This window comes from Nicrophorus vespilloides, unplaced genomic scaffold (assembly GCF_001412225.1).
Source record: "Nicrophorus vespilloides isolate i.1.1-1 unplaced genomic scaffold, Nicve_v1.0, whole genome shotgun sequence".
Taxonomy (NCBI): domain Eukaryota; kingdom Metazoa; phylum Arthropoda; class Insecta; order Coleoptera; family Silphidae; genus Nicrophorus; species Nicrophorus vespilloides.
The window spans coordinates 1-25,302 of record NW_017095662.1 but is presented as its reverse complement, the minus strand read 5'-3'; the positions used below and the strand labels follow the sequence as shown (position 1 = coordinate 25,302).

Genomic DNA, 25,302 nt, shown 5'->3' with positions numbered 1-25,302 from the left:
AAAAGAAAGTTCCGAAATGAAAGATTTTTCCTTCTTCGTTTGGCAAACAGCTGCTCTAATCAATATTTCGAATTGAATTTAAACGGTCACGTATCGCGGCCAAACTTTAAAATATCCTAGAACTTCAGCGAGCTCCCAACCTTAAATATCTATAAATTTTCATAACATAACCTAAATAACTATAAAGTATTCCGTCTAAACCTAACATAAACCTAACCTATGTTAACCTAACCTTAAATATCAATAAATTTCCATAACATAACCTAAATAACTATAAAGTATTTCGTCTAAACCTAACATAAACCCAACTTATGTTAACCTAACCTCAAATATCTATAAATTTCCATAACACAACCTTAAAAACTGTAAAATATTTTGTCTAAACCTAACATAAACCTAACCTATGTTAACCTAACCTTAAATATCAATAAATTTCTATAACATAACCTAAATAACTGTAAAGTATTCCGTCTAAACCTAACATAAACCTAACCTATGTTAACCTAACCTTAAAAATATCTATAAATTTCTTTACGTTACGACGAAATAAAATATTACATTGCGGCAATAAAAAGAAAGTTCCGAAATGAAAGATTTTTCGTTTCTTCGTTTGGCAAACAGCTGCACTAATCAATATTTCGAATTGAATTTAAACGGTCACGTATCGCGGCCAAACTTTAAAATATCCTAGAACTTCAGCGAGCTCCCAAACCGATTATCCTTCCCTATTTACGCCTCATTTCGCGTCGCGCGCAATTCCGAAATCAATTCACACATCATAAAAGTTGAAAACTTCTTCAACTCAACATTTTCTCCGCTCCGATTATTTCCAGCAGCAGCAACGCTATTACGTCATTTGCGTTGCGGTTTTCTCCACATCCGAAAACTAATTAATACACCATGTGTGTATCTTTCTCTCCTTTTCTCTCTCACACACACAGAAGTTTTGGAAACTGTCTGAACATTCCTGCAAAACGCTTATGCAACACGCTGTGAAAACGACAAGGTAAAGTTCGTCGCCGCCTAGATGTCTGCTGAAAAGCGTATAATTTATTGTCCCTGAAAACAAAAAGTGTTTTCAGTTGTTTTAAGTTTGCGCTTTTCTTCCTTGTCCTTGCGTCTTTTTACAGCTTCAAGATAAGAGTTATGGACGGTACCGACACGTCACAAACCTATTTGTTCTTTGTCTTGTTTTATCAGGATTTTCAACAGAATCAGCAATAAGTTTCAATTCAGACAAATACAACTGATTTTCATATTAGTTTTTTGTTTTATTGTATTTACGTAACTCTCGTTTGTTTTCAGCGAAAACACGATCGATAATTTCGTGCATGCAAACAGTTAAAAAAAAACCAGCATAAATCTCTAATAAAATCCCATTTTTATTATTTGTAAGCAAAATCAGACTTTTTTATTGCGACAAGTATTTAAGTATTATTTAATTTTCATAAAATTAAAGTTCATTTATAAATTTTATCATAATCTTGTCAATAGTTGATTATAAAGAGGACTACTTGTTACTTTAGTAAGGAAGATTTTAGTTCACTTGTATCAATTTAAGTGTTACTTGTTAAGTAGTTTGTAGTAAGAGTAAAGAAATGATGTGTTTGTAACTTACTTGTTCAAGTACGTGCGTTTCGAACTTTGCCAATCCGATGATCGCAGCCAAGTAGGAAGCGCACGTTCCAATACTTAGGATGATGCAGTATCTGAGCCTGAGAGGAAGAGTGACGTAGATGAGGTAGTCGAGCAGGAGGACCCAACCTAAGCTATCCCTTGAAGTGACCTCGTTCTTCTTGAGGAAGAGTGAGGCGAGGAGCTGAGCGTTAGCCAGATGCCAGCAGATGTGAGGAACGGCAGGCCAAATAGCGCACTTCTGCATTCCCCGTTTGCACCAGACGAGGAGGCAGCAGTTGGCCGTGAGGAAGGCGCTCATGATCGCGAAGACAAGAGCGTCTTGTCCGCTCGGCACCATCAGCATGTAGAGGTCGAAGAGGATGGCCGTGTGCAGGAAGCATTCGAGTCCGGCGCGCTTCTGTCGGACGCTGTAGCTCTGGTAGAGCTTCTCCAGGTACGAATCCCTGAACGAACTCCAGATCAACTTCGAGCGGATCTTGCCCTGCATCACCACTTGCTGACCGTCGCCCATCGTCCTCCTCTCCGCCCTGCTGCTGCTGCTACGTATCCTCACCTTGAAATGTCCGTCACTCCCCGACCTCCTCGATCATTCCGCACGCGAACCTCCTGCAAATACAACAAACAAACAAACACAAAATTATATCACCAGCAACAACAAAAAGAAGCCGCAATTTAAACATCATTCGCAGCGCAATTACAAAACAATTAATTAATAGAGAAACCGTTCGTAAACACGTGCACTTCGAAATCTGAAACTAAAAGAATTCCGTCTCAAAACGAAATGCACAATATTCAAATATACATTGATCGGAGGCGGCTGTAATTAAACAATCGAGGATCGTTTGCTGAGGGGTGGAGTCTGCCTCCAAGTGGATGTCGGGTCGTTAGTTGAATTATTTGCGCTCAATTAATTTCGGTTTCGCCGAAATTAGAATATACACAGAAACTGGTTCAATTTAAATTTTGCCAATTAAATGCACAAATCATTATTATTTTTTCATATAATCTTAATACGCAATTAATTTCAGTTGTATTTGAGAAATATCAAGTAGTTTTGTTTATTTTGAGTTTAGGTTAGGATAAGTTTAAGATTTGTTAGGTTAGGATACGGTTAGAATAGATTCAGTTAAGTTTAGAATTGTTTGGTTAGAATAGATTTGCTTGGCTTAATTTAAGTTTATTATTTATAAATTAGCTTAGGATAAGTTTTAAGTAGATTAAGGGTTCTTAGATTAGGTTAGGATAAGTTTACGATTTGTTAGGTTAGGATAAGTTTAAGATTAGTTAGGTTAAGATAAGTTTAGAATAGATTCAGTTAATTAATTAATTAATTTAAGTTTATGATTTCTAAATTAGCGTAGGATATGTTTTATATAGATTAAGGGTTCTTAGTTTAGGTCAGGATAAGTTTAAGATTTGTTAGGTTAAGATAAGTTTAGAATATATTCAGTTCAGTTTAGGATCGTTAGAATAGATTTGCTTGGCTTAATTTAAGTTTATGATTTCTAAATTAGCTTAGGGTAAGTTTTATGTAGATTAAGGGTTCTTAGATTAGTTTAGGATAAGTTTAAGATTTGTTAGGTTAGGATATAAGATTTGTTAGGTTAGGATAAGTTTAGAATAGATTCAGTTAAGTTTAGGATCGTTTGGTTAGAATAGATTTGCTTGGCTTAATTTAAGTTTATTATTTATAAATTAGCTTAGGATAAGTTTTAAGTAGATTAAGAGTTCTTAGATTAGGTTAGGATAAGTTTAAGAATTGTTAGGTTAGGATAAGTTTAAGATTTGTTAGGTTAGGATATGTTTAAGATTTGTTAGGTTAAGATAAGTTTAGAATAGATTTGCTTAGCTTAATTTAAGTTTATGATTTCTAAATTAGCTTAGGATAAGTTTTATGTAGATTAACGGTTCTTAGATTAAGTTAGGATAAGTTTTTTATTATATTTTTGGGTAGATTAGATTTAACATAAATTTAGTTAGTTTATGACACATTTCAAATATGTTAATTTTACTTAGTTTACTATGAAATCAATTTATAATTATTAAGAAACCAATAAAGTGCGAAAAATTCAATTTCTAGTAGGCTCGTTTTTTTTTTCTATATCAGTGTAACAGTGAGTATCATTTCGGTTTTATTGAATCCCAGATTCAACAAGGAACATGATTTCCACTCAACTCGAACCCGTTGTACTTCGTTAAACTTGCGGACTCATCAGAAACTGGGTTATATTCATGTCCGACACAGAAGACTCGAGAGGGTCGCAATCCGGAAAATCCCCTTTTTTTTCCATTTAGCAAAAAAAAATGTGATATGAGAAAGATTTTGATTTGTACACTGAAAATGAAGAATATTACTGAAAAAACACGTATATAGGAATCATATAAGTTTAAATTTTGAAAGAATAATCAATTATTTATTGATTTTATATTAGATTTTATTTGATTTTGCTATAATCTAGTTTGAATAATGTTTTGGATCAATTAATCAATTTTTATTCTTTATAGAAAAACTTCAATTTTTCTTTTAAAAAAGTTATTTTTTTCTATAATTCCATTAATAGGACAAACTGTAGTAAAATTTCAATAGTATAACTAAACGTTAAGTGTTTTTATAATCATTTATTAAAAGAAAGGTTTCAATTTTAGCAACAAATGTTTAATTTTACAAATTGTAAATTTTTAGAAATTTTTATGTAATTTTTTTTAAGTTTCTTAATGATAAATATTACGAAATAATAGAATAATTAACTGATGATTGATTTGAATACAAATTTCATAGATCTTTGATGTTATTTTGAACAATGTTCGATTCACCAAAGTCACCGATAATTACGTTTTGCTTTCGGACTAATCGAGTGGAAACCCTAAGATTAAAGGGGAAGACATTAAGTTTCTCCTTGTGTTTCTCCAGGACTTAGAACGATGCACGTATATTTGCGTCCAAGATTACGTTATTAATTGTACACAAAACGCACACAAAGCACGAGAGAAGGGAAGGATTTCGTCTTCGAAGTTCAATACCAAAGTTAATTAACCGAAATCTAAAGGTGAATACCTACATTTATCCATTAAATGTACACAATTTATACTAAAGAGAAATTATTATGCAAAAACTTAGTCTGCTTACAAATAGTTAAATCAATATAGTAAAATAGTTAAATTACAATTTTGTTAGATTTCGTTGAAAAATCTTTAAAAAAAAGTATAAAATATAAGAGAATATTAAATAAACCATTATAAGAAAATAATAAAGATTATAATAAATTTATACAAGAAATGAAATAAGTAAATCAAATAAGGCACGGAAATGTAACTAAACGAAAGTTTAACTAAATCTCGGTGGATCTCATTTACAAACCACCAGAGACGATCAAATACTTCTTTTTATCTTATTCTTGTACGTCAATTGAGTCAATCAACTCGGGAGAAACGCTGTTCAAATCCAGGGCTTCTTTCTCATTATCGAAGGGATTTTTTTTCCATATCCCTTTGTTCCTTGTTTTCGTATTGATCGTTTTTTTTCTCTTCTCCAATTTGTTTATGGTAATCAAAGAGGAAGCTCCAATAAAAGTAATATTAATGATAGAAAAAAGAGAAACTGTGTGAACATAACGATTTTCTCTTCGGTAATAATACTCTGCGCTAAGTGCACATTAATTAGTGACCGTAGTCATTAGTTATCAAAGCTTGTAATAGACGAACGATACTAATTAATATGTCCGAGTCGAGATGAAACTTTTCCTCCTATTTGATATTTTAATCTTATTATATTGTAATGAATTTACACGTTTCATAAATCCCTAATTTCATTACTAAATTAGTATACTTTTTATTTAAATACAATTTAGAAATGTGTATGATCATAAAATCGATTTGTTATGTAGTTATTTGTAATTAGGTGCAGAACGTTTATAATTAATGAATGTATTATTAAATGTGTGTTTTCGTTGAATAAACATCATAATTAATAGTGAATTATTAAGGATAAAATATGTTAAATGTGAAATTTTCACGTTTTCTATTGGATTACTACTTAGATGCATGCTTAGTTGCTAGAATCATTAACAAAAAAAGGATGAAAATGAACGTGCATGAATTTGGATTTGTTTTTCTTTGAGTTTCGTGCAATTTATTTATAATGTAAATACCGGGGGGCGGCGAACGTGAAGAAGTATCGCAACGGATCGCACGTGTGTTTATCAACATGTTTCCGTTTGTAAGATGCGTCCGTCGAGCTTTTCGGTTAAGATTTTTTGTAGTTTTTTCGGTGGTTGTTGTTGTTGTTGCTTCTGCAGAAGTAGCGGCGAAACACGCAGCGTACACCAACACTCTGTGAACGGCGCGCGTGTATCGATCAAAAAGGATTTGAGGGAATACGAAGTGTGGCGGTCGCAGAGCTGGAGGCCGATCCGGAGCGGCGGTTCCGGGCACCGGAGGAAACTCACTGGAACCCAGAGAGAGAAGACCCGGAGTCTCAACCCCGGAACAGCGGCGGTGGTGAAAAGAGGGAGGCGCACGCGCCCCGCCGCCCCCCAAACCTACAGCCGCCTCCGACAAGCGACCGTACAACCAAAAAAAGAAAAAACGATCGCAAAATTTATATATTTTTCATACAAAGTACATGGAGAAACGTGGATACATGGATACAGACTATAGACTATGGGGCACGATTTTCAAAAAACGTTATTTTCCCGCCGATCGAAAGAACGCATGACCTATTGTCTCATTGTTTCACACTAGCGTTGTTCTTTTGTTTTTATTTAATCGCAATTTATGAAATTTTCAGCGATTTTCAATAGGAACGTGCAACAACGCGGATTTCGGTCGCAATTAAAAAGTGTAAAAAAAAAAACGTCAACGCGGCAATAAATCAATGTTGACACAAAACGTTATGCCCGTATCCGTTCGCCGGATAACGCGATTTCATTGCAGTTATGCAACAACGTTTGTTTTTTTTTTTTTTTTTGGTGCTCATTTTTGAAAATATCGATTTAGCTTCTGAAAACAATGAGTTTTATTTACAAATTTCTGCGTAATTCATTAGTTAAAATAAATTTTTTTTTTTATATGAAATAATGGATAAAGTTGTAATGATTTTGTTGTATAAAAAAAAAGTAAAAACAAAATTTTCGCAGTATTTTCAAAACGTTAAAACAAACAAATAAACAATTGAAATCAACAGTTTGTAAATGATAAAGCTTAAAAATAGATATTTTTATATAGTAAACATTTATTTATCAAAAAAAAAAAACAATAAATTATCAATAACAAAACTTAATCATGTCTCTAGATTGAAATGAGGAAAGTATAATAAGATTAGTCGTTTCATCTTGTTTGTTAGAAAAATACGAGATGTTAAAGTCGGAATTGCTCGGAATAATGACTTTTCTTTTCTGTGAAAGATTTTATGCGAAAATAATCGTAAAAAAGAGCATTTATGAAGTATCGTAGCTAACAGACTTAAATAATAAAAAAAAACTATAAACAATTAATGTTCATACATAATTTCTAGATAATTGTAGAATTCTTTTTTAGACACGAAAAAAAATCAAAATATCCATGATTGTTTTAAATGGTGGATGCGCCGGGTTTACAAGGAAAATATAATAAAAATCAACGTTTCTTTGATTTTCAATTTCATTTATTTTTCAATTATGATATTGATATAATGAATTATTTAAGCATAAATTGGAGAAAAGTCTGAGTTTAGCATTAATGTTTAGTAAATTTAGATGAACTAATTTAAATCGGGCGAGTGGATACATGCACGAGGCTGACCCTTTTCCTATGTTGGGACAAGTTTGAAGTGCTTTCACCAGATCGTGTGTGTGTGTGTGTTCTAGAGAGAGAGATAAATTTGAAAGGTTTCTCACTTCGTGCATTACATCAAATGCGTTTGCTTCCTACCAGCATCGCTCTATTCCTCTCTCTCTCTCTCTCTCCGTCTCTCCCATTGAAAAACACATCACCAAAGCCCACCCTGATGGCGTAGAATTTGATTGAAACACAGCGGGGAAAAGAAAATCTGGGGTTTTCGCATCCATCCGGGATGCGACTGGAATTAGGGAAATATCACGTTCGAATTAGAACGGTCGAAGGTAAACAAGCGGAATTAGATGGGCGCACATATCAAATGCAAGCAGCATTTCACATATTAAAAAAAAAAAGTTGACAATTTTTTTTGCTATCGACCCAATTCATTTATTTTATTTTTAGTCGTCAAATAAAGGGAATTAGCTGGAAAACGGAGATCCTTCGAACTGGAAAATTGCAGCAGATGTGATAAATAGAGAGAGAGAGAAAGAGTGAAAGAGGAGGACGAATGTGGACTGTTTCATTTGTTTCGGATTTCGACGCAACGTGATTAAAAGTGGGGAATTTAATAAACTTGATATCTCTTCGGCTTTCTTTTTTTGCTTTGGATTAACGTTTCTCAATTTCAATGAGTTTATTACGCTACAGTTTCAATTAAACATAAAATATCATGGAAACATGAAAATTTATACTTTTTATTTCATTAAATCATCTGTAATTGTTCATATTTTCTCTCTTTCTATATTAAATTTATTTACATTAAACATAATTGTATTTTTCTTTTCAATTGTGTTCAATATTTTGATATAAAAATTACTGAAAAAATCATAAATTTCTATAATTTTTCAGTATTTGTTGAGATTCTATTAGTTTTCACTTGAAATTTTGAATCTTTACTACTAAATTTCTATTGTCGAATTAATTTGAAAATAAATTTTGGAAATATTTGCAATATTTTGATATAAAAATTACTGAAAAAATCATAAATTTGTATAGTTTTTCAGTAATTGTTGAGATTCTATTAGTTTTCACTTGAAATTTTGAATCTTTACTACTGAATTTCTATTGTTGAATTGATTTGAAAATCAACTTGGAAAAGTGCAATATTTTGATATAAAAATTACTGAAAAAATCGCAAATTTCTATAATTTTTCAGTAATTGTTGAGATTCTATTAGTTTTCACTTAAAATTTTGAATGTTTACAGCTGAATTTCTATTGTCGAATTATTTTGAAAATAAATATTGGAAAAAAGTGCAACATTTTGATATACAAATTACTGAAAAAAAATACTGTAATTCATGAGATTCTTTCAGTTTTCACTTGAAATTTGTTTAATTGTTGAGATACTGTTAGTTTTCACTTGAAATTATGATATTTTTCCAACAAATTTTTTAACATGTTTATAATTCTTGTAATTTTACAAACACAAATTTGAACTAATCTTTTAATCAATAAAGAAAAATCAGTTTCAATTTAATCTTCTAATAATCTTTCTGTACTCAATTTTTGTATCTTTTTAATACATATTTGATCACGTCTATTACTACAAAAAAAAACACATAATAACAAATTGATTCAAAGCAATATCGAAATGGCCTTATAATTCGTCCCAATTTTATTCCACAAAACTCTTTCTGCGCTCAACTTTTGCTATGTTTTATTTACAAACTTCTGTCTCAATCCACTAAATCTATTTTTAAACCATTCAGTGAAAAATCTATAAAAAAAACAATACGAATTGAATGAAAGTAGAATCTAATTATATACAGATTTATACTCGGATTGTTTGGATGAAAACTGTGTTGTGCAACGAACGTCGTGCATCGAACCTAGGCCTAGGCGTGTTGCTTTTTGGTAGGCGAAACGTAAGCGAAAACTTGCGAAGGGCTCGGTTTCGGTTTGGATCAATATTACCCGCATCTCTCTTCCTCTCATCCGAACGCCGCATCTCTCTCTCTCTTTCTCTTTCGCACCCTTCGAGGAGGTGGCTGTGCAACCACCCTTCATCATCGTCCGGGCAAAATGCTTAACTAACACACTCGCCGTAGAACAAATCTATTTGTCCTAAACTTGAAATAATTGAATATTTCTTTTTTGCCGTTTTTTCATACACTTCGTTTTCGCCATCACTTCAAAGGGTTTTCCATGTGAAGTGTAATTAAAAGTGTACTCCTTTATTATTTTTTTTGTTTGTTTACATACGTCTCCTGTTTCAAAAGCAACTTTTGAAGTAATTCCACTAATTAAAAACGTTTGTATTTATCTTTCACAATTTATTTATTTGTGATTCATTTAGAGAAATTATTAATTATAAAATGCGTCCTTTTTTCAAAGAAATTTACGACTTTTATATTTCTTCAATGTTTTACATGTAAATACGAAATTTATACTGATTTTAAAACAACAATTAATTGCATATTTCAATTCATGAAAACTATCCACTTAGTTTATTTTCTTAATTAACTACGTTTGAAACTAAAATTGTAATACGTTTATATTTTATTCTATAACTTAATGATTAATAAAGCTACAATAGAAACTAAATATGCAAATTAAAGCTTAATAATTGGAGAATATATTATATTAATTGAAATTGTAGTAAGATCTGTGATTTTCAAGAAATTGTCTTTCATTTTTTTTGTAATTTATGTAATACATTTTACCAAATATCTTCATGATTGATTAAGCTTCAATTTAAGTTAAATATACAAATTAATCTTATAATATAGTGTATTATTATAAAGATTAAGAATTAATCATATAATTAATAATTTTTGTAAAATTAATTTTCAAAGTTTGAAGTAATAAATTATTTTTACATAAGTTTAGTTTTAATTCTAAATCTCGATGATTTATGTAGCTACAAGGGAAAGTCAATATAGAATTGGAAGTTAAATAATTGGAGAATATTATGTTAATGAAAATTGTAATAAGATTTACGAGTTTCGTGTAATTTTCATTAAATTAAACACTCTTTTATAAATTATGAAATACCTTTACATTTTGATAAATATCTTGATTACTGTTAAAGTCAGAATGTAAACTGAATAGTCAGATGAAAGACAAACATCTGAGAAATATATTGAGTGTAATGGATTAATTCTGCTATTAATAATTTACGAGAAATTAATTTTTAAAATTTGAAGTAATAAATTATTTTTACACATGTTTAGTTTTATTTCTAAATCTCGATAATTTATGTAGCTACAATGGAAAGTAAATATGAAAGTGGAAGTTAAATAATTGGAGAATATTATGTTAATGAAAATTGTAATAAGATTTGCGAGTTTCGTGTAATTTTCATTAAATTAAACACTATTTTATAAATTATGAAATACCTTTATATTTTGCTAAATATCTTGATTACTGTTAAAGTCGGAATGTAAACTAAATAGTCTAATGAAAGACAAATATCAGAGAAATATTTTAAGTGTAATGGATTAATTCTGCTATTAATAATTAACGAGAAATTAATTTTTAAAGTTTGAAATAATAATTTTGTATACATTTTGTTGTATAACTCGATATTATTGAAAGTCTTACAAAAAAATAAAAATTTGATTAAATTTATGAAATGAATTAAGAAAGTTCAGCTTTTTAGTGAAAACATGGAATAAGTGATATTGGAGCAATGGGCGAAACAAAAGACAAATAGTTCTGAAACAATTGCAAACATCGACGACGACGTTGATTTCAACGTCACGTTCGTCATTTCCGCTTAGATAACGGTTGAGGTGTCTCGACATAACCTAAATTTCTTGTTTTGAACAAAAGAATGTAAATTATGTAAGATTCCAACAATTCAATCAACAGATTCTCAAACTATTGATTAAATTGTAAAATTGTATTGATTTAATGGAGTTTAGTATGTTTTTTTGTAAATAACAGATGTACAAATCTTGCTTTATCCGTAATCTCTTTGGATTTACTCCAGTATTTTCAGTAAACCCTTAATAGTTATGACCGTGTCACACAGTGTATTTGTATTTGTATAGTGGCGTTGTTCAAGCTACAGCAAATTGCTTTCAGCCCGAAGATATCCAAAAAAACATTATTTAGGTCGTAAACAAAGTGAAATAAACTAACACATTTTACTCGTAAACTTCCATTGTTTCATAACAAAACAAAACAACAACAAAAAACAAAATTCGTTTATGCAACAATTAATCAAATTACGGTACTTACGTCATCCCAATTAATCGGCACTCTTCGATATCGTTTCCACTGATTTCGAGCTGTTGTTTTCAATCACGCCCACTCGAAAAACCCTTATCTAACAACTATTGTCCGCAAACCAAAAAACTATTGTTCACTACACGAAATATGTTAATTTAACAACAATTCAACTTTTCCGAGCTACGATTCAAAGCACACTGAAAATATGCGACAAAATTCTCTGCGGAAGCAGCGATTTATCATCGACGATAACGCAGCATTATCGTTCGTTTCGCAGTCACAGAAAAAAAAAAGCGTGAAATTGGAATCAACGGTGCGAAATTTGTTTAAAATTTATTTTCAAATCATCTATAAATCTTTTCTTTTAACAACAATAATTATAATAATTTGTTTAAAAAATATTATTTTTTTTTGTACTTTTTTGCCATGTTTTCTATCCAGCTCCAAAAATTAATCGATTCAAACTAAAATAAGCGCTTTCCTTCTCTATTCAATTAAGCGCAAGCGTTTCAGTTTTCTTGTATTTCTTCAGCGATTTCTACTTTGTAGCCGTACTCTTTGAGGCTTCTAAAGTAGTCCTCGTCTTTAAGCAGTTGCATTTTCCAGGCGCGATTGTCGAAAGTCCCGTTCGTTCCTCCGTATTCCAACGGGAGGATTTCAGTGTTAAGGAAAGCGTGTAAACTAGTCAAGTCGTTTCCGTGTAAATAAATCTAAAACAAATTATGAAATTAATTGCAATAAATTAGATTATTTCTTTTTGTTACCCTTTTCCTGATTTTCTCCTTCATGAACGGTTTCAATACGGCCATAATGGCATCAAAGTAGAAAGGCTCGTTGACCACGTGGAAGCCCTTGAATCTAAGCGGAAAAGTCTCTTGGACTAATTCCACCATTTTCTTCGCGTAATAAGGTGTGAAGAACTTGGCGTGATTCAAACTCAATCCTGCCATGTCCAGGACGACGACGAGTCCGGAAATTTGCGTTTCTGGTTCTCGTACGATCTGCTCCAAAGCCATGATGTTCGTCCTGAAGATGTCGTCAATTGTCACCTTACTGGAATCGAAATTATCTTTTTTCGCGGAAAAACAGTTTGTTTACAGTTCATCTTGTCTCTCTACTAATTTACCGACTCGTATCACGTAGATGCGTCTTCCGTGCTGATCCCTGTCCGAAAGCATCGTTTGGGCTTGAAGCTCGAAAACTGTTTCTATCTCGGATGGTAGAGGGCATTGGAACAGCTCCGGACACTTCAGTTTCATCAAGTAGTAACGCTGAAGCTGAAGATTTGTGATGTTAGTGTTGATTTGAGTAAAGAAATTTGGATTTTTTTTACCATGTTGAATGCTTTTTTATTGTCGAATTTCCTGGCCCTGAGGAAACGCGTGAGGAATGCATCTTCTTTGGGCACATTTAGATTAGTATCATCTGAAATATGGAAAAAATCAACTATATAGTCTCAGTTTCTTTTAATTTATAAATTAATTGAACTATTACTGTGAAATTATGGTATGCAGTTTGTATGTAGTTAGTATAGAGTTGATGTATATTTGGTATAAAGTTAGTATGTAGTTAGTATACAGTTGATGTATATTTGGTATAAAGTTAATATGTAGTTAGTATAGAGTTGATGTATATTTGGTATAAAGTTAGTATGTAGTTAGTATACAGTTGATGTATATTTGGTATAAAGTTAGTATGTAGTTAGTATACAGTTGATGTATACTTGGTATATACTTAGTATATAGTTGATATAAAAATATATATAAACTTTTTTTTTCATAAATTAACAAAATTATCAAATTTATATCAATTACCTAGTAACCACATACCAGCTACGAGCTAAGTGTATTTCAATTATATATTGACTATATACTAACTATATACCAACTACATTTCAACCACATTCCAAGTACATATAACTAATTATCAACTACATACCAATTAGATAGAAACTATGTACTGACTATATATATACTATATACCAGCTACGAACTAAGTGTATTCCAATTATATATCAACTATATACTAACTATATACTAACTATATACCAACTACTTTTCATAAATTAACAAAATTATCAAATTTCATCATGCACTATTAATTGTAAGTTTAATTACATTCTGAATATGTAAAATACTTTGACTTAAGTCAAAACTTACTCAGGACGAGAGCTTTCAAGGCAGCCAGTTCCTGCTTGTACCTCTCAGGCGTCTCCTTCAGCTCCTCTTCGGCCCTTTCCTGCCATTCCCTGTCCAAACAAGGATACTCGATGGAACCGTGAGAGATCTGCTTCAGAACCTTCGCGATCTGACTGCACTCCAATTTGTCCTCAATATGCATCTGAACGTTACGCAAATATCGATTAATTTCGCCAAAAAAAACACAATTTACGTCTCAATCAATTCAAAAGTAATCAAACATTAAATTTATTAAACTTACGATTGAGTTGATCCTTTTCTTCAATTACAATTTTAATCAATTGTCGTTACTAAACACATCCATTCTTGTTAATATTTACACTTTTTAATCTCTTTTAATCTGCACTATTTGTATTGAGATTTAGTCCTCTCAATGCTTAGTAACGGGGAAAAACGTCGATGCTTTTTGTTTTCCACCCCGTCGACACTCGATTTTCCTTCGAGTTTTAAGCTCACAAACTGGGTTGGAAATCGAAGCGCGCGCATACGTGGGTGGGAAGGGCGGAAGGGGGGGAAAACTCCCCCCTTAGCAACGGACGGGTCGTGCGCGACGGTCGAAGGAGTTTCCATGAATCATAAACTGAATCGCAAATAATTGAAAACCTCGGATGAATTCATGCAATTTCACGCCAATTTTCCACATTTTCTGCATCTCTATTTCCATTTCACTTATGTCCTACTCAAAATATTAAATTAACTATATACTACTTATATACTATGTATCAACTATAAAATAATTTCTAATAAACTATATACTAACTACATACCAACTTTGCACCAAGTATCAGCTATATAAACTTATATAAACTGTACATTAACTATGTACTAACTACATATCTACATACAATACCTAGCAACAAACCAATCACATACCACTACATACCAACTATATACTAACTACATCCCAAGTACATACCACTACATACTAATTGTTATCAACTAACGACATACTTACTATATACTAGCTATCAATTTACATACCAATTCTATACAAACTATATCCCAAGTACATACCACTAATTACCAACTACATACCACTACATACCAACTATGTACTACCTACCTACTTACTATATACCAGCTACGAGTTAAGTGTATTCCAATTGTATATCAACTATATACTAACTACATACCAACTACATTTCAACTACATTCCAACCACATCCCAAGTACATACCACTTATTACCAACTATATACCAATTAGATAGAAACTATGTACCAATTACATATTTACTATATACCAGCTACGAGTTAAGTATATTCCAATTATATATCAACTATATACTAACTACATTCAAACCACATCCCAAGTACATATCACTAATTACCAACTACATACCAAATAGATAGAAACTATGTACTAACTACATATTTACTATTTACTATTTACGAGTTAAGTGTATTCCAATTGTATATCAACTATATACTAACTATATACCAACTACATACCACTAATTACCAACTATATAATAATTAGATAGAAACTATGTACCAATTACATATTTACTATATACCAGCAACGAGTTACGTATATTCCAATTATATATCAACTATGTACTAACTACATTCCAACCACATCCCAAGTAAATATCACTAATTACCAACTACATACCAAATAGATAGAAACTATGTACTAACTACATATTTACTATATACCAACTACATTCCAACCACATCACAAGTACATATCACTATGTATACATATACTATGTATCAACTATAACAAAAATTTCTAATAAAGTATATATTAACTACATACCAACTTTGCACCAAATATACATCAGCTATATACTAATTATTTAACAAACTTATACAAACTGTACATTAACTACATACCCTTTAAATCCTAACAACAAAGCAACCACATACCACTACATACCTATTATTACCAACTATATTCTAAATATATACTACCTACCTACTTACTATATACCAGTTAAGTGTTAAGTGTATATCAACTATATATCAATTATCTAGTAACCACATACCAGCTACATCCCAACTACATCCCAAGTCAAAACTACTAATACCAATTGTTACCAACTACCTACATACTTACTATATACCAGCTACCAATTTACTTACCAATTCTATACTAACTACATCCCAAGTACATACCAGTAATTATCAACTACATACCAATTAGATAGAAACTATGTACTAACTACATATCTACTATATAACAGCTACCAGCTAAGTGTATTCCAATTATATATCAACTATATACTAACTATATACCAACTACATTCCAACCACATCACAAATACATATCACTAAATACCAACTACTTATCAATTAGATACCAACGTCATACCAACTATATACTAATTACATATTAACTATACACTGATTAAATATCAACTACATACTGAGATTCAAACGAACTTCACACTAAATTGGAAAGGATACAAAAATAATTACGTAACGCTTAACAAAATACATGTATTTATATCTAAAACGAATAAACTAAAATGACAAGAAATTCTATAAACAACACCCTACCCTGAAAAAAAAAACAATCTTCGTATCACAGTGATGACTGACTTATATTTAGTTTTATAATATTTATAATGAAGATGAGCGTAAATATTGGCAAATTCTTATTTGTTTTCGAAGATGTAGTTCAAGTATTGGATCTTCTCGACGATTTCGTTGTTCCTAGCGATCAGCTGTTCCGCCAACTTCTCGTAATTAACGTTCAATTTACCACCGTATTCAGTGGGAAGACTGTCGGGATCTATGAAGTTGTGCAGCGAATCCAAATCGTTGTAATGGAATTTCACCTGTAGATCAATTTTTTATTGATTAACTTGTGAAAATTGAAAATTTGTGAAGGTAACTTACGGAATCTTTGATTTTCTGGCTGAGCAACGGCCAAATCAGTTTAAGCGTTGCGCTCATTAAGAAAGAGGTGTTGACTACGTGAAGAACTATATCTTTTACAGGGAGCGTGTCCATTTTTGTTAAACCGAATTTTATGTTGGACGGCGTCAACCATTGAAATAGTTTGAGTGAGTATCCAGAGATGTCGATGATGACGCTCAGACCCTTGCACTGGGTCATCGGATCATCCATGATGGATTCAAGCCAGAGGTCGTCGACATTAACCACTTCCTTCATGGTCACTTTCGATGGATTAATGTTAGCTGAATACAATCACAATCAGCATTAAATGTGGACAACGAGTGGACAAAAGCTCACCTAATTTAACTACGTAAATGCCGCGACCTTCTTTGTCCCTTTGCGTCAGCATCGCACGCATGTTTCTGTACAGTAAACCGCGGTTCTCCTCCGGCGAATTGATCTTGAACCAATCTGGATACTCGTCAATCATTTCATAATAACTAACCATCTGCACAAAGTATGATAGTAATTAGAGAGAAATTATATAAAAAAAAACGCGCTAAAAACTGACCCTCTTTGCAGCCAATTCCACGATGAATTTGCAGCTCTGCAAAAACCTCAGGAGAAAACTATCATCCGTACGCATTTTCTTCAAATTCTCGTCCGCTGTAAACAAAACATCAATCAAAAATAATCTTAGAAATTTTGTTCTGAAAAAAAAAACTTTTTTCATATCAAAATTATAAATTTCTCAATTTGCAACAATTTTATGAATAGTTTAGTTAAAAACAACAGTTTTTACGTCTATTTTTTGATAAATTATTTCATTAATATACATATTTCAAAAGCCATCAAAATATTACATACTTTTCATAATATTTACTACAATTAAAATCATTAACTTTTTGAATATATTAAAAAATACAACAACCAAATATTAAATTTCCATTAAATTAAACTTGATTTTACTTGTTTATATTCAAAGTTATTTCACTTTGCATATGTTGTTAATATAAATTACAAATATTGAAAAAAATTCTAAAAAAATCTTAGTTTTTTTTTAATAATTACAAATTTGTTATTTATTTTAACGATTATCATTAGAAACTATTAATTTTATAAAATTTTCTTATATATTACGCAAGAATTTAAATAATTTTTCATAGAATTTAACATGATTTTAATTGTTTATTTTTGTGTCATTCAATTTAAATTTTTACTTTTTTCTAAATAGGAAACACACGTATTGCTCATTAAATTTTCTATAGTTGTGTTTCAGTCTGGACTCACTCATATGGAACGCACGTGGTAATTGTTAGAAATTATGTTGTGATCGTCGACTTTCTTTGATGACAATAATTACACGTGCGGAAATGATATTCACAAAAATTTTCTCGTAAAAACAGAAATTATTCACAAACAAGGACGTTTTTCGTTATTTTTAATAGAATCTCATCATGAGACAATGAAAAAGAACAAAAAAAAATAATTATAGTAATGAAATTCAAAATATTTCATTAATTGCAAAAAAATAATTGAAGTTTTTTTTAATTTTTTTTTTCAATGGATCATAATTTTTTCCGTTTCAAAACAAAATTTTCGACAATTTTCCATATTTCTTTCATTCCATTAAATTTTTCAATTCCAAAGAAAAAAAATCCATGAAAAGAAAAAAATTGTTACTGAAATTAGTTAATTAGTAATTATTGACTAAATTATTGATTCTACATTTCTATTAGTTAACAAGAAACGAAATCATCAATATAATTATAATTATTTGCAATTAGATTGTTTTTATAAATAATTTGATGAAATATAAACAATTTTCACAAATCTTCAATTTTTCCAAAAAGTCAAAAAAACAAAAAAAGATAAATTACTTTGTTAATGAAGTAATAAAATTCATAAATAATCGTGTAATAATACAGAAAATCGATAAATAATCCTTGAAAACAAGGTAAATTTTATTGACGAAAATATTGTTTTTAAATTAATTAACATTTATAAGTACGTATAAAATTACAATTAATTCTGCACTCTGATGACCATAATTACTAGAAATACACTTCATTATAACGATGTTTATCGCCCGTCTCTAATTGTGTGACTTCAATTGAATTCTCTGTATGTATTGTAACAATTTTTCCCTAATTCCCAGAAATATGAATCGATCGAACGAAAATGAGTAAAAAAAGTAAATTAATTGTTTCATTAATTCCATCATTTACAAATGAAAACACACAATTTAATTACTAGAAACTGAAATATTCTTTTGAGCTTGATCGTGTTTAAGTATTCACTTATAATGGACGTTAATTAAAGTTAAAAAAGTACTTGTTAGCACACGACTATCATTAACCACAACAAGAACGTTAAACTAAGAAAATTACCATGATTTTACACTTTGTACCTAGTTTTTTCTGTTGTGGATGAATCAGCGACGATTATATAAAAAAAAAGTCACTTGACTTTACAAAATCTTGTAATTAAAAGATTATGGAATTGTTTTTAAATAAAAATTGTTGACTTCTTCATATAAAAACAAGAAAAAAAAACTAATTAATATGCAATAATTATAATTACTTTATTGTTATTGTTATCAAGTGGAAGAATATTTACTTAAACGAGTAATTAAGTTTATTACAAAAGATAATTAATTTAAAACGATTTCATTGAAATTCCGGTAAGGACGAAAACAAGGTGCAGTGATTATATATAAATATTTTATTATGTTCGTTGCAAAGTGCAAATGTTTGCAATTTTCTTTAGCAAACGCACTTTGAACGATTATTAAAAATTGCATTTTCAATATCTTATATTTTGCAACAAATTAATTTAGATTATTTTCATTAATTAAATATGAAATACTAGTTTTTCCTTATTAATTACACTTATAAATACTGATGAAGACTGTTCTTTATAAAGTACATTATAATTAAGATTTAGTGCATAATTATAATTACTTTGATTTATTACATATAAATGATGGAAATGATTTATAGTAAAACTACTAATTTGACAACTTATAGCACTTTATACGTTACCACTACGAAAATTTCTATAGACTTGTTGGATTCTGTATAGTTTTTACTTTAATTTGACTATCCAATATCTAATATACCTCTAATAGTTTTCGAGTAATTGCGTAAAATGTGAATATACTACACAAAATTTCCTCACTCAAATTTTCTAATCAAGTTTCACAAAATCTATAAGTGATCTAATAATGATTTTTATAGTATTATGTACTCTATTATTTCAGCTTTAATATTCGTATTTAGTTTAAACTTTAGCTATAGCAGTTTATGAGAAAATCACCAAAAGGTAAAGACTACTAAAAAAAATCATGATTGTAATGTTAAATTACAATAAGATATATAATACTATTAGCCTATATTTTATGATTTTAGCTTTACTACGCATTTTTTCATTAGTCTATAACTAATGTAGTTTACTAGAAATAGATAAAACCGTTTTCGATGATTACACTTTTTATAAATTTCAAATTTGTCACCTTATTACTTGAAAATTGTAAATAATTAAAAAATTGTTGTAAATTCATTTGATTCTCTATTCTTTTCATTTCAATATAAGTATTCAATATCTAATCTAAGTTGATTAGTTTTCGAGTAATCAATAAAAGAGTGAAGACACTTTCTCAAATTATAAAACTTTATTTTTACATCAAATTCTCAACAATTAAAAAAATATTTTCACCTCATTCGATTCTTGATTTTTTCCAACTAAATGTGAGTATCCAACATTTAAATTATTTTTATTAGTTTTCGAGGAATTAAGAAAAAAATTAAAATCGAGTTACGCAAAATCTATTGATTGATACAATAAAGTAAACATCAGTAGTTAGTATATTTTGTTTTGACTTTGAACCTTTGTAGATTATTCAATAATTAATGTGTTGAGAAATGTTTATCTGAAAATTATCTAATTTTCACATAACATAACAGAAAATGCAATAAAAGGAAAACCTTAATCATGATTAAGTAATCAAACATTAATTTTGATCCGACTTTGTCCCGAAAACTTTGGACTTTTTGATATGTATGATCTGATATAAATATGCACATTTATATGTGAAATAATTATAGAAATTTAAATAGAAATTATCATTAATAAAGCATTTTTAAAGCAATTATCACAAAACATATAATTCATATGTTAATTAGCAGTTAAATATGCTTTATTAATTTAGCTTCAATTTTCATATTTAGTTTTGTCTATAACTCTTTTAGTTTATGAAAACTTTACTAAAAGGTAAAGATACTTTTTTGATATAAATAATTTCAAGATTAAAATTTTGACATCAGTTATAACAAAAATTTATTGATATTAGGCTTAATATCCATCATTTTAGCTTCAATAAGAATGTTTGGATTTGTCTTTAACTAAAATAGATACTTTCCAGTATTTATAATGAAATTAGTAGAAACTAAGACACTTTTTATTTCTAAAATTTTTCTTCTTTTTTTTTCGAATTTGACAACTTTTTATATGAAAATCGTCAATAGTACAGGAAATATTACAGGCCATTCGATTTTTTAATATTTTCAATTTAATTTGAGTATTCATTACCTAATCTACCCTTATTTAGTTTATTTAGTCTAATCAATAAAAATGTAAAGACCGTTTTTCAATTTACAAAAAAAAATATTTTTTATAATTTTTTAAACAAATTTTCTACTAATCAATAATTATTGTTGCTCATTCGAATCTTTATTCATTTCCAATTAATATGAGCGTCCAATATCTTATCTACCTTTATTAGTTTTCGAGTAATCAATGAAAATATGAAGATAATATTTCAATTTGCAAAATTTTTATATTTATAATTTTTTAGTTATATTTTCGAGTATTTAAAAAATGATTGTATTCTCATTGGAATCTCCATACTTTTAACTTTAATATGAGCATTCAATATCTAATCTATCTTTATTTGTTTTCGAGTAATCAATGAAAATGTGAAGACACTTTTTCAATTTCCAAAATTTTTATTTTCATAACTTTTCAATCAAATTTTTAAATATAGAAAAAGCATTGTATATTCGATCGATTTTTTTACTATTTTCAATTAATTATGAAAGTCTATCTATCTAATCTACTCATTAATTAACAATTTTGTCACTTTTTAGGAACAAAATTTTTACTTTATTGAATTTTCTATTGTAATCTTAGATCTGTTGATTTTACGTTCAAAATGTTTAATTCTTGATGAAAATTTTGTTAAAGAATTGAAAAGTATTGTAAGCGAAAAACAATAAAATAAATGGACATTACCTAACACCAAAGTTCTCAACTGTTGAACCCTTTCTGCAATATCGTCCCTCGTGAGTTCGTGTCCTTCATGATCGACAACCTGAACATCGATCGGTATCATCTTGTATCCTTCTATATTCTTCTATTTTCAAAAGGGAGATGAAACAAGGGAGACTAATGGAAAACACGCTGGTGCGACGATGTTCGTCGTGTGTGTATCTAGGAGCGTTTGTTGTTTGTCCGAACGAAAACACCTTGGTTATATGCATCATGCTGATGGTTCGTTTCGATCGGAAACCGTGTGTGAGTGAGTGTGAGCATGTGTGACGTCCGAACGAATTGCTTCTATTTGTTACGTTTTATTTCGTTTACCCGCTTTGTTTGATTTTCTTGCAGTGTCAATCGTTTCTGGGTCGTTTTCGGTCTTCGTAAGGTAGACACGACCTTCAGATTCGTGCACTTAACTCAGCTGTTATTGAAGAACGGAGAACGATACAAGAATTGTGTAAATGCGAGAGAAAGAACGACTTACTCAATGTCATCCGCATTCGGTGTTCGCGATACGTGCACTTCATTGACGATCAAAAACACTGTGTTAAATCATTAATTTATATGCAATGAACGTGCACATATAGTGTCTTCATAATTAATCTTCATGACATCTTTAAATAATCATTTTTTTTTACAATTTAAAAACCCTCAAATTTCATTAAAAAAGCAAATTATGTAAATTTATTACAATTAGCAATTATGAATATTTCTAATTGTTGTTATAAAATTGTAATGAAAAGTAAAACAAAAGTAAAACAAATGGAACTTAAGTAAATTTATTACAATTAGCAATTATGAATATTTCTAATTGTTGTTATAAAATTGTATGAATAAAGTAAAACAAAAGTAAAACAAAAGTAAAACAAAAGTAAAACAAAAGTAAAACAAAAGTAAAACAAAAGTAAAACAAAAGTAAAACAAAAGTAAAACAAAAGTAAAACAAAAGTAAAACAAAATAAAATATTTAGTAAGTAAATCATTAACTAATTTATGAATATTATTCATGTTGTTCATCTTAATTCTCATAAGTTTATTTTTTTTTGCATTTCAAGCAAATTTTGAAAATTTCTTACATAAAAAGACATTAATGTAATGAAAAAATTCTTCTAACAATAAATTAACAACAAATAAAATAAAATTTCCAAATTGAATTCTATAAATTTCCTACATTTTAAGCACATTTCTGTACATTTCTTCCAATAAATCATCCATTTATTTCACGAATTCTTCTATTAATAGATTAATAACTAATTTATAAACAATAGTTAGAATTATTCGTTTTTTTTCATGTTTTAAAACCTAAAATTTCTACAAAATGAAATTCTCAAAATTTCGTAACATTTTTTTTGCAATAAAGTGAATTTAAAATTTTTTTTAACAAAAATGTTAGTATTTTTTCCATTTTGTTCAATTCAATTTTTGAATTTTGAAATTCAGAAACCGGACTATAGCGAAACCGCACTATGTGAGTACCAATATTTCAATTATAATTAAAAACCAAAAAAAAACACTTATTTATAGAATTCTATAAGCTGAAATAAACTAATAATTAATAACTAATAAACTAATTTAAAACAAAAACATTTAATGAAACAACAATTAGTCTTAGACTTTAGTTTGTTTGTTTTTTCTACAATAAAACCTGCATTAAAGTTTCCATAACAAATTACACTAAACCGGATTTACTGATGTGAATATAATCAAAAATAACTTTGAGAAAAATTTAAAAAATTGTGCAGAAAATAAATTTTAGTTTAAAGTAGACTTCAGAATTTGCACTTAATTATTAAAAAAAATACACATTTTCGTATTTACTTTATTTTCTGTAAAAATTTGATTAAAAAAATAAACAATTCAAAGAAATGAAAACATTTAATTCTATTATTACAATATTTATTTTAAGACTTTGCTATTGTTTTTTTTTTTGCAATAAAAACAAAAACAAAATGTGCGCCCTCGGAAATGCACACTTTGATCCAAACCTTGTTATTGTTCGTAAATGTTCCTGGAATCAAAGTAACTACTTAACTCTTATGTAAAATGAATAATTCATGAACATTTTCATTGAATCGCAATTAATCGGATGATACTTTTATTAATTAACAAAGAAACAAACAAACAAACAAAAAAAAACGCACTAATAAACAAACGACGTGAGTTATCGTAGAATACAGAGTTTGTGCTAATCGTTAAGTTGATAACCTTCGACATCAGCGGAATTCCCGTGGAATTGTAGCAGAAATTCCCGTCCTCTCTGTGAAAACCCTTGCCTCGGATTCACAGGATAAAAACGATGGATGTGGACGCTGTTTATTTACAAATCAACCTCAAGTTAATAAATCTGCAGAGATGATGAAGATCTTCGCTTTGGTGATGTGTTTGGTGGTGATGGCTGCTTCTTTACCGTTGGATTCTGAGAGGGTCAAAAGACAACTTCCAAGAACCGAGTTCTATCCGACCGTTAAGAAGGATGGAAAATCGACGTTGGCGCGAGTCGATTTGAACCAGATTGGACATAACTACGATGTTAAATCGCATATTCAGAGGTGGGTGGATGGACCTAAGCAGCAGGACGAAGCGAGTTGGGCGATCAATGGAAGTTTTAGGTTTTAGAAGAAAAAAAATTGTATTTAAAAAAAATAAGTTCCTGTTTAATTTTATATAACTAACGTTGAAATATCATTAAAAATCGTTTAAAGTTGAAGAAATACTGTGAAAACTTTAGCTTATTGAAACGTTAGTTGAATTTAAAAAAAAAATAAATATTTTTTTTAATTTAAAACGTTTATTCTTTTGATGATGTAATCTGTCTTTTATCATTGAATCGATGCCAATATTTACATCACATTTAAATTTTAAGAGTGTTCAATATTTATAGGTCAAGTGTTATGTGAATATAATATGTATGTAAATTAATATTATCAAATACAGTTTTTATAGGCAACTTCAATTACTCCAGTGTTTATAACTTTTCCTAAGTATAACTTTTTTTTTGTAATTTGAAAATAATAATATTATTGGAATTCATAATCAATTTACTAATTTATACTGTTATTGTTATAACAAATTAAAAAAAAGTTATTTTATATTAAAATTCTCAAATCAGTTATTATATGCAACTTGAAACTGTAACTTGTATACAAATTTGCATATATTAAAGAACTTTTGAAAATTGAAATTGAATTTTTGTATAAATTTTGTTTGTTGAACAAATTGAATGAATTATTATGGCAATAATTGAAGATTTTGGAAATTTATATAATTTGAAACATGTAAATTTTTCAATTGAATATATATATATATATAT

The 25,302-nt window shown here is 29.3% G+C and overlaps 2 protein-coding genes across 3 annotated transcripts in view; both read right to left on the bottom strand.

Annotated features, from left to right (window-relative positions):
• Nucleotides 1-11,806, bottom strand: part of LOC108559187 (adenylate cyclase type 3-like) — a gene marked incomplete at its 3' end in the record, with an annotated part of 27,350 nt that extends 15,544 nt beyond the window's left edge. The window contains 2 exon segments of one of the 2 annotated variants that reach the window (XM_017916370.1): nt 1,619-2,244; nt 11,640-11,806. In XM_017916370.1, the coding sequence (XP_017771859.1) occupies nt 1,619-2,149 (531 nt within the window). 2 annotated transcript variants of the gene reach the window in all.
• Nucleotides 11,807-12,052: 246 nt separating this feature from the next.
• On the bottom strand, nt 12,053-22,451 carry LOC108559176 (clavesin-1-like). The gene is made up of 10 exons (XM_017916350.1): nt 21,966-22,451; nt 17,245-17,339; nt 17,031-17,181; nt 16,674-16,975; nt 16,436-16,612; nt 13,790-13,970; nt 12,964-13,055; nt 12,757-12,907; nt 12,395-12,699; nt 12,053-12,340 (listed from the first exon to the last, which is right to left on the bottom strand). Exons 1-10 carry the CDS (start codon nt 22,063-22,065, stop codon nt 12,140-12,142), a joined length of 1,755 nt encoding a protein of 584 aa, XP_017771839.1. The 5' UTR covers nt 22,066-22,451; the 3' UTR covers nt 12,053-12,139.
• Nucleotides 22,452-25,302: the final 2,851 nt, after the last annotated feature.

Coding starts and splice junctions, on each gene's coding strand:
- LOC108559176 (XM_017916350.1), bottom strand. CDS start 22,065: ATGATACCGATCGATGTTCAGGTTGTCGATCATGAAGGACACGAACTC. Junction 17,182..17,244: donor TGGAATTGGCTGCAAAGAGG/GTCAGTTTTTAG, acceptor TACTTTGTGCAG/ATGGTTAGTTATTATGAAAT. Junction 16,613..16,673: donor GCCAGAAAATCAAAGATTCC/GTAAGTTACCTT, acceptor ATTGATCTACAG/GTGAAATTCCATTACAACGA.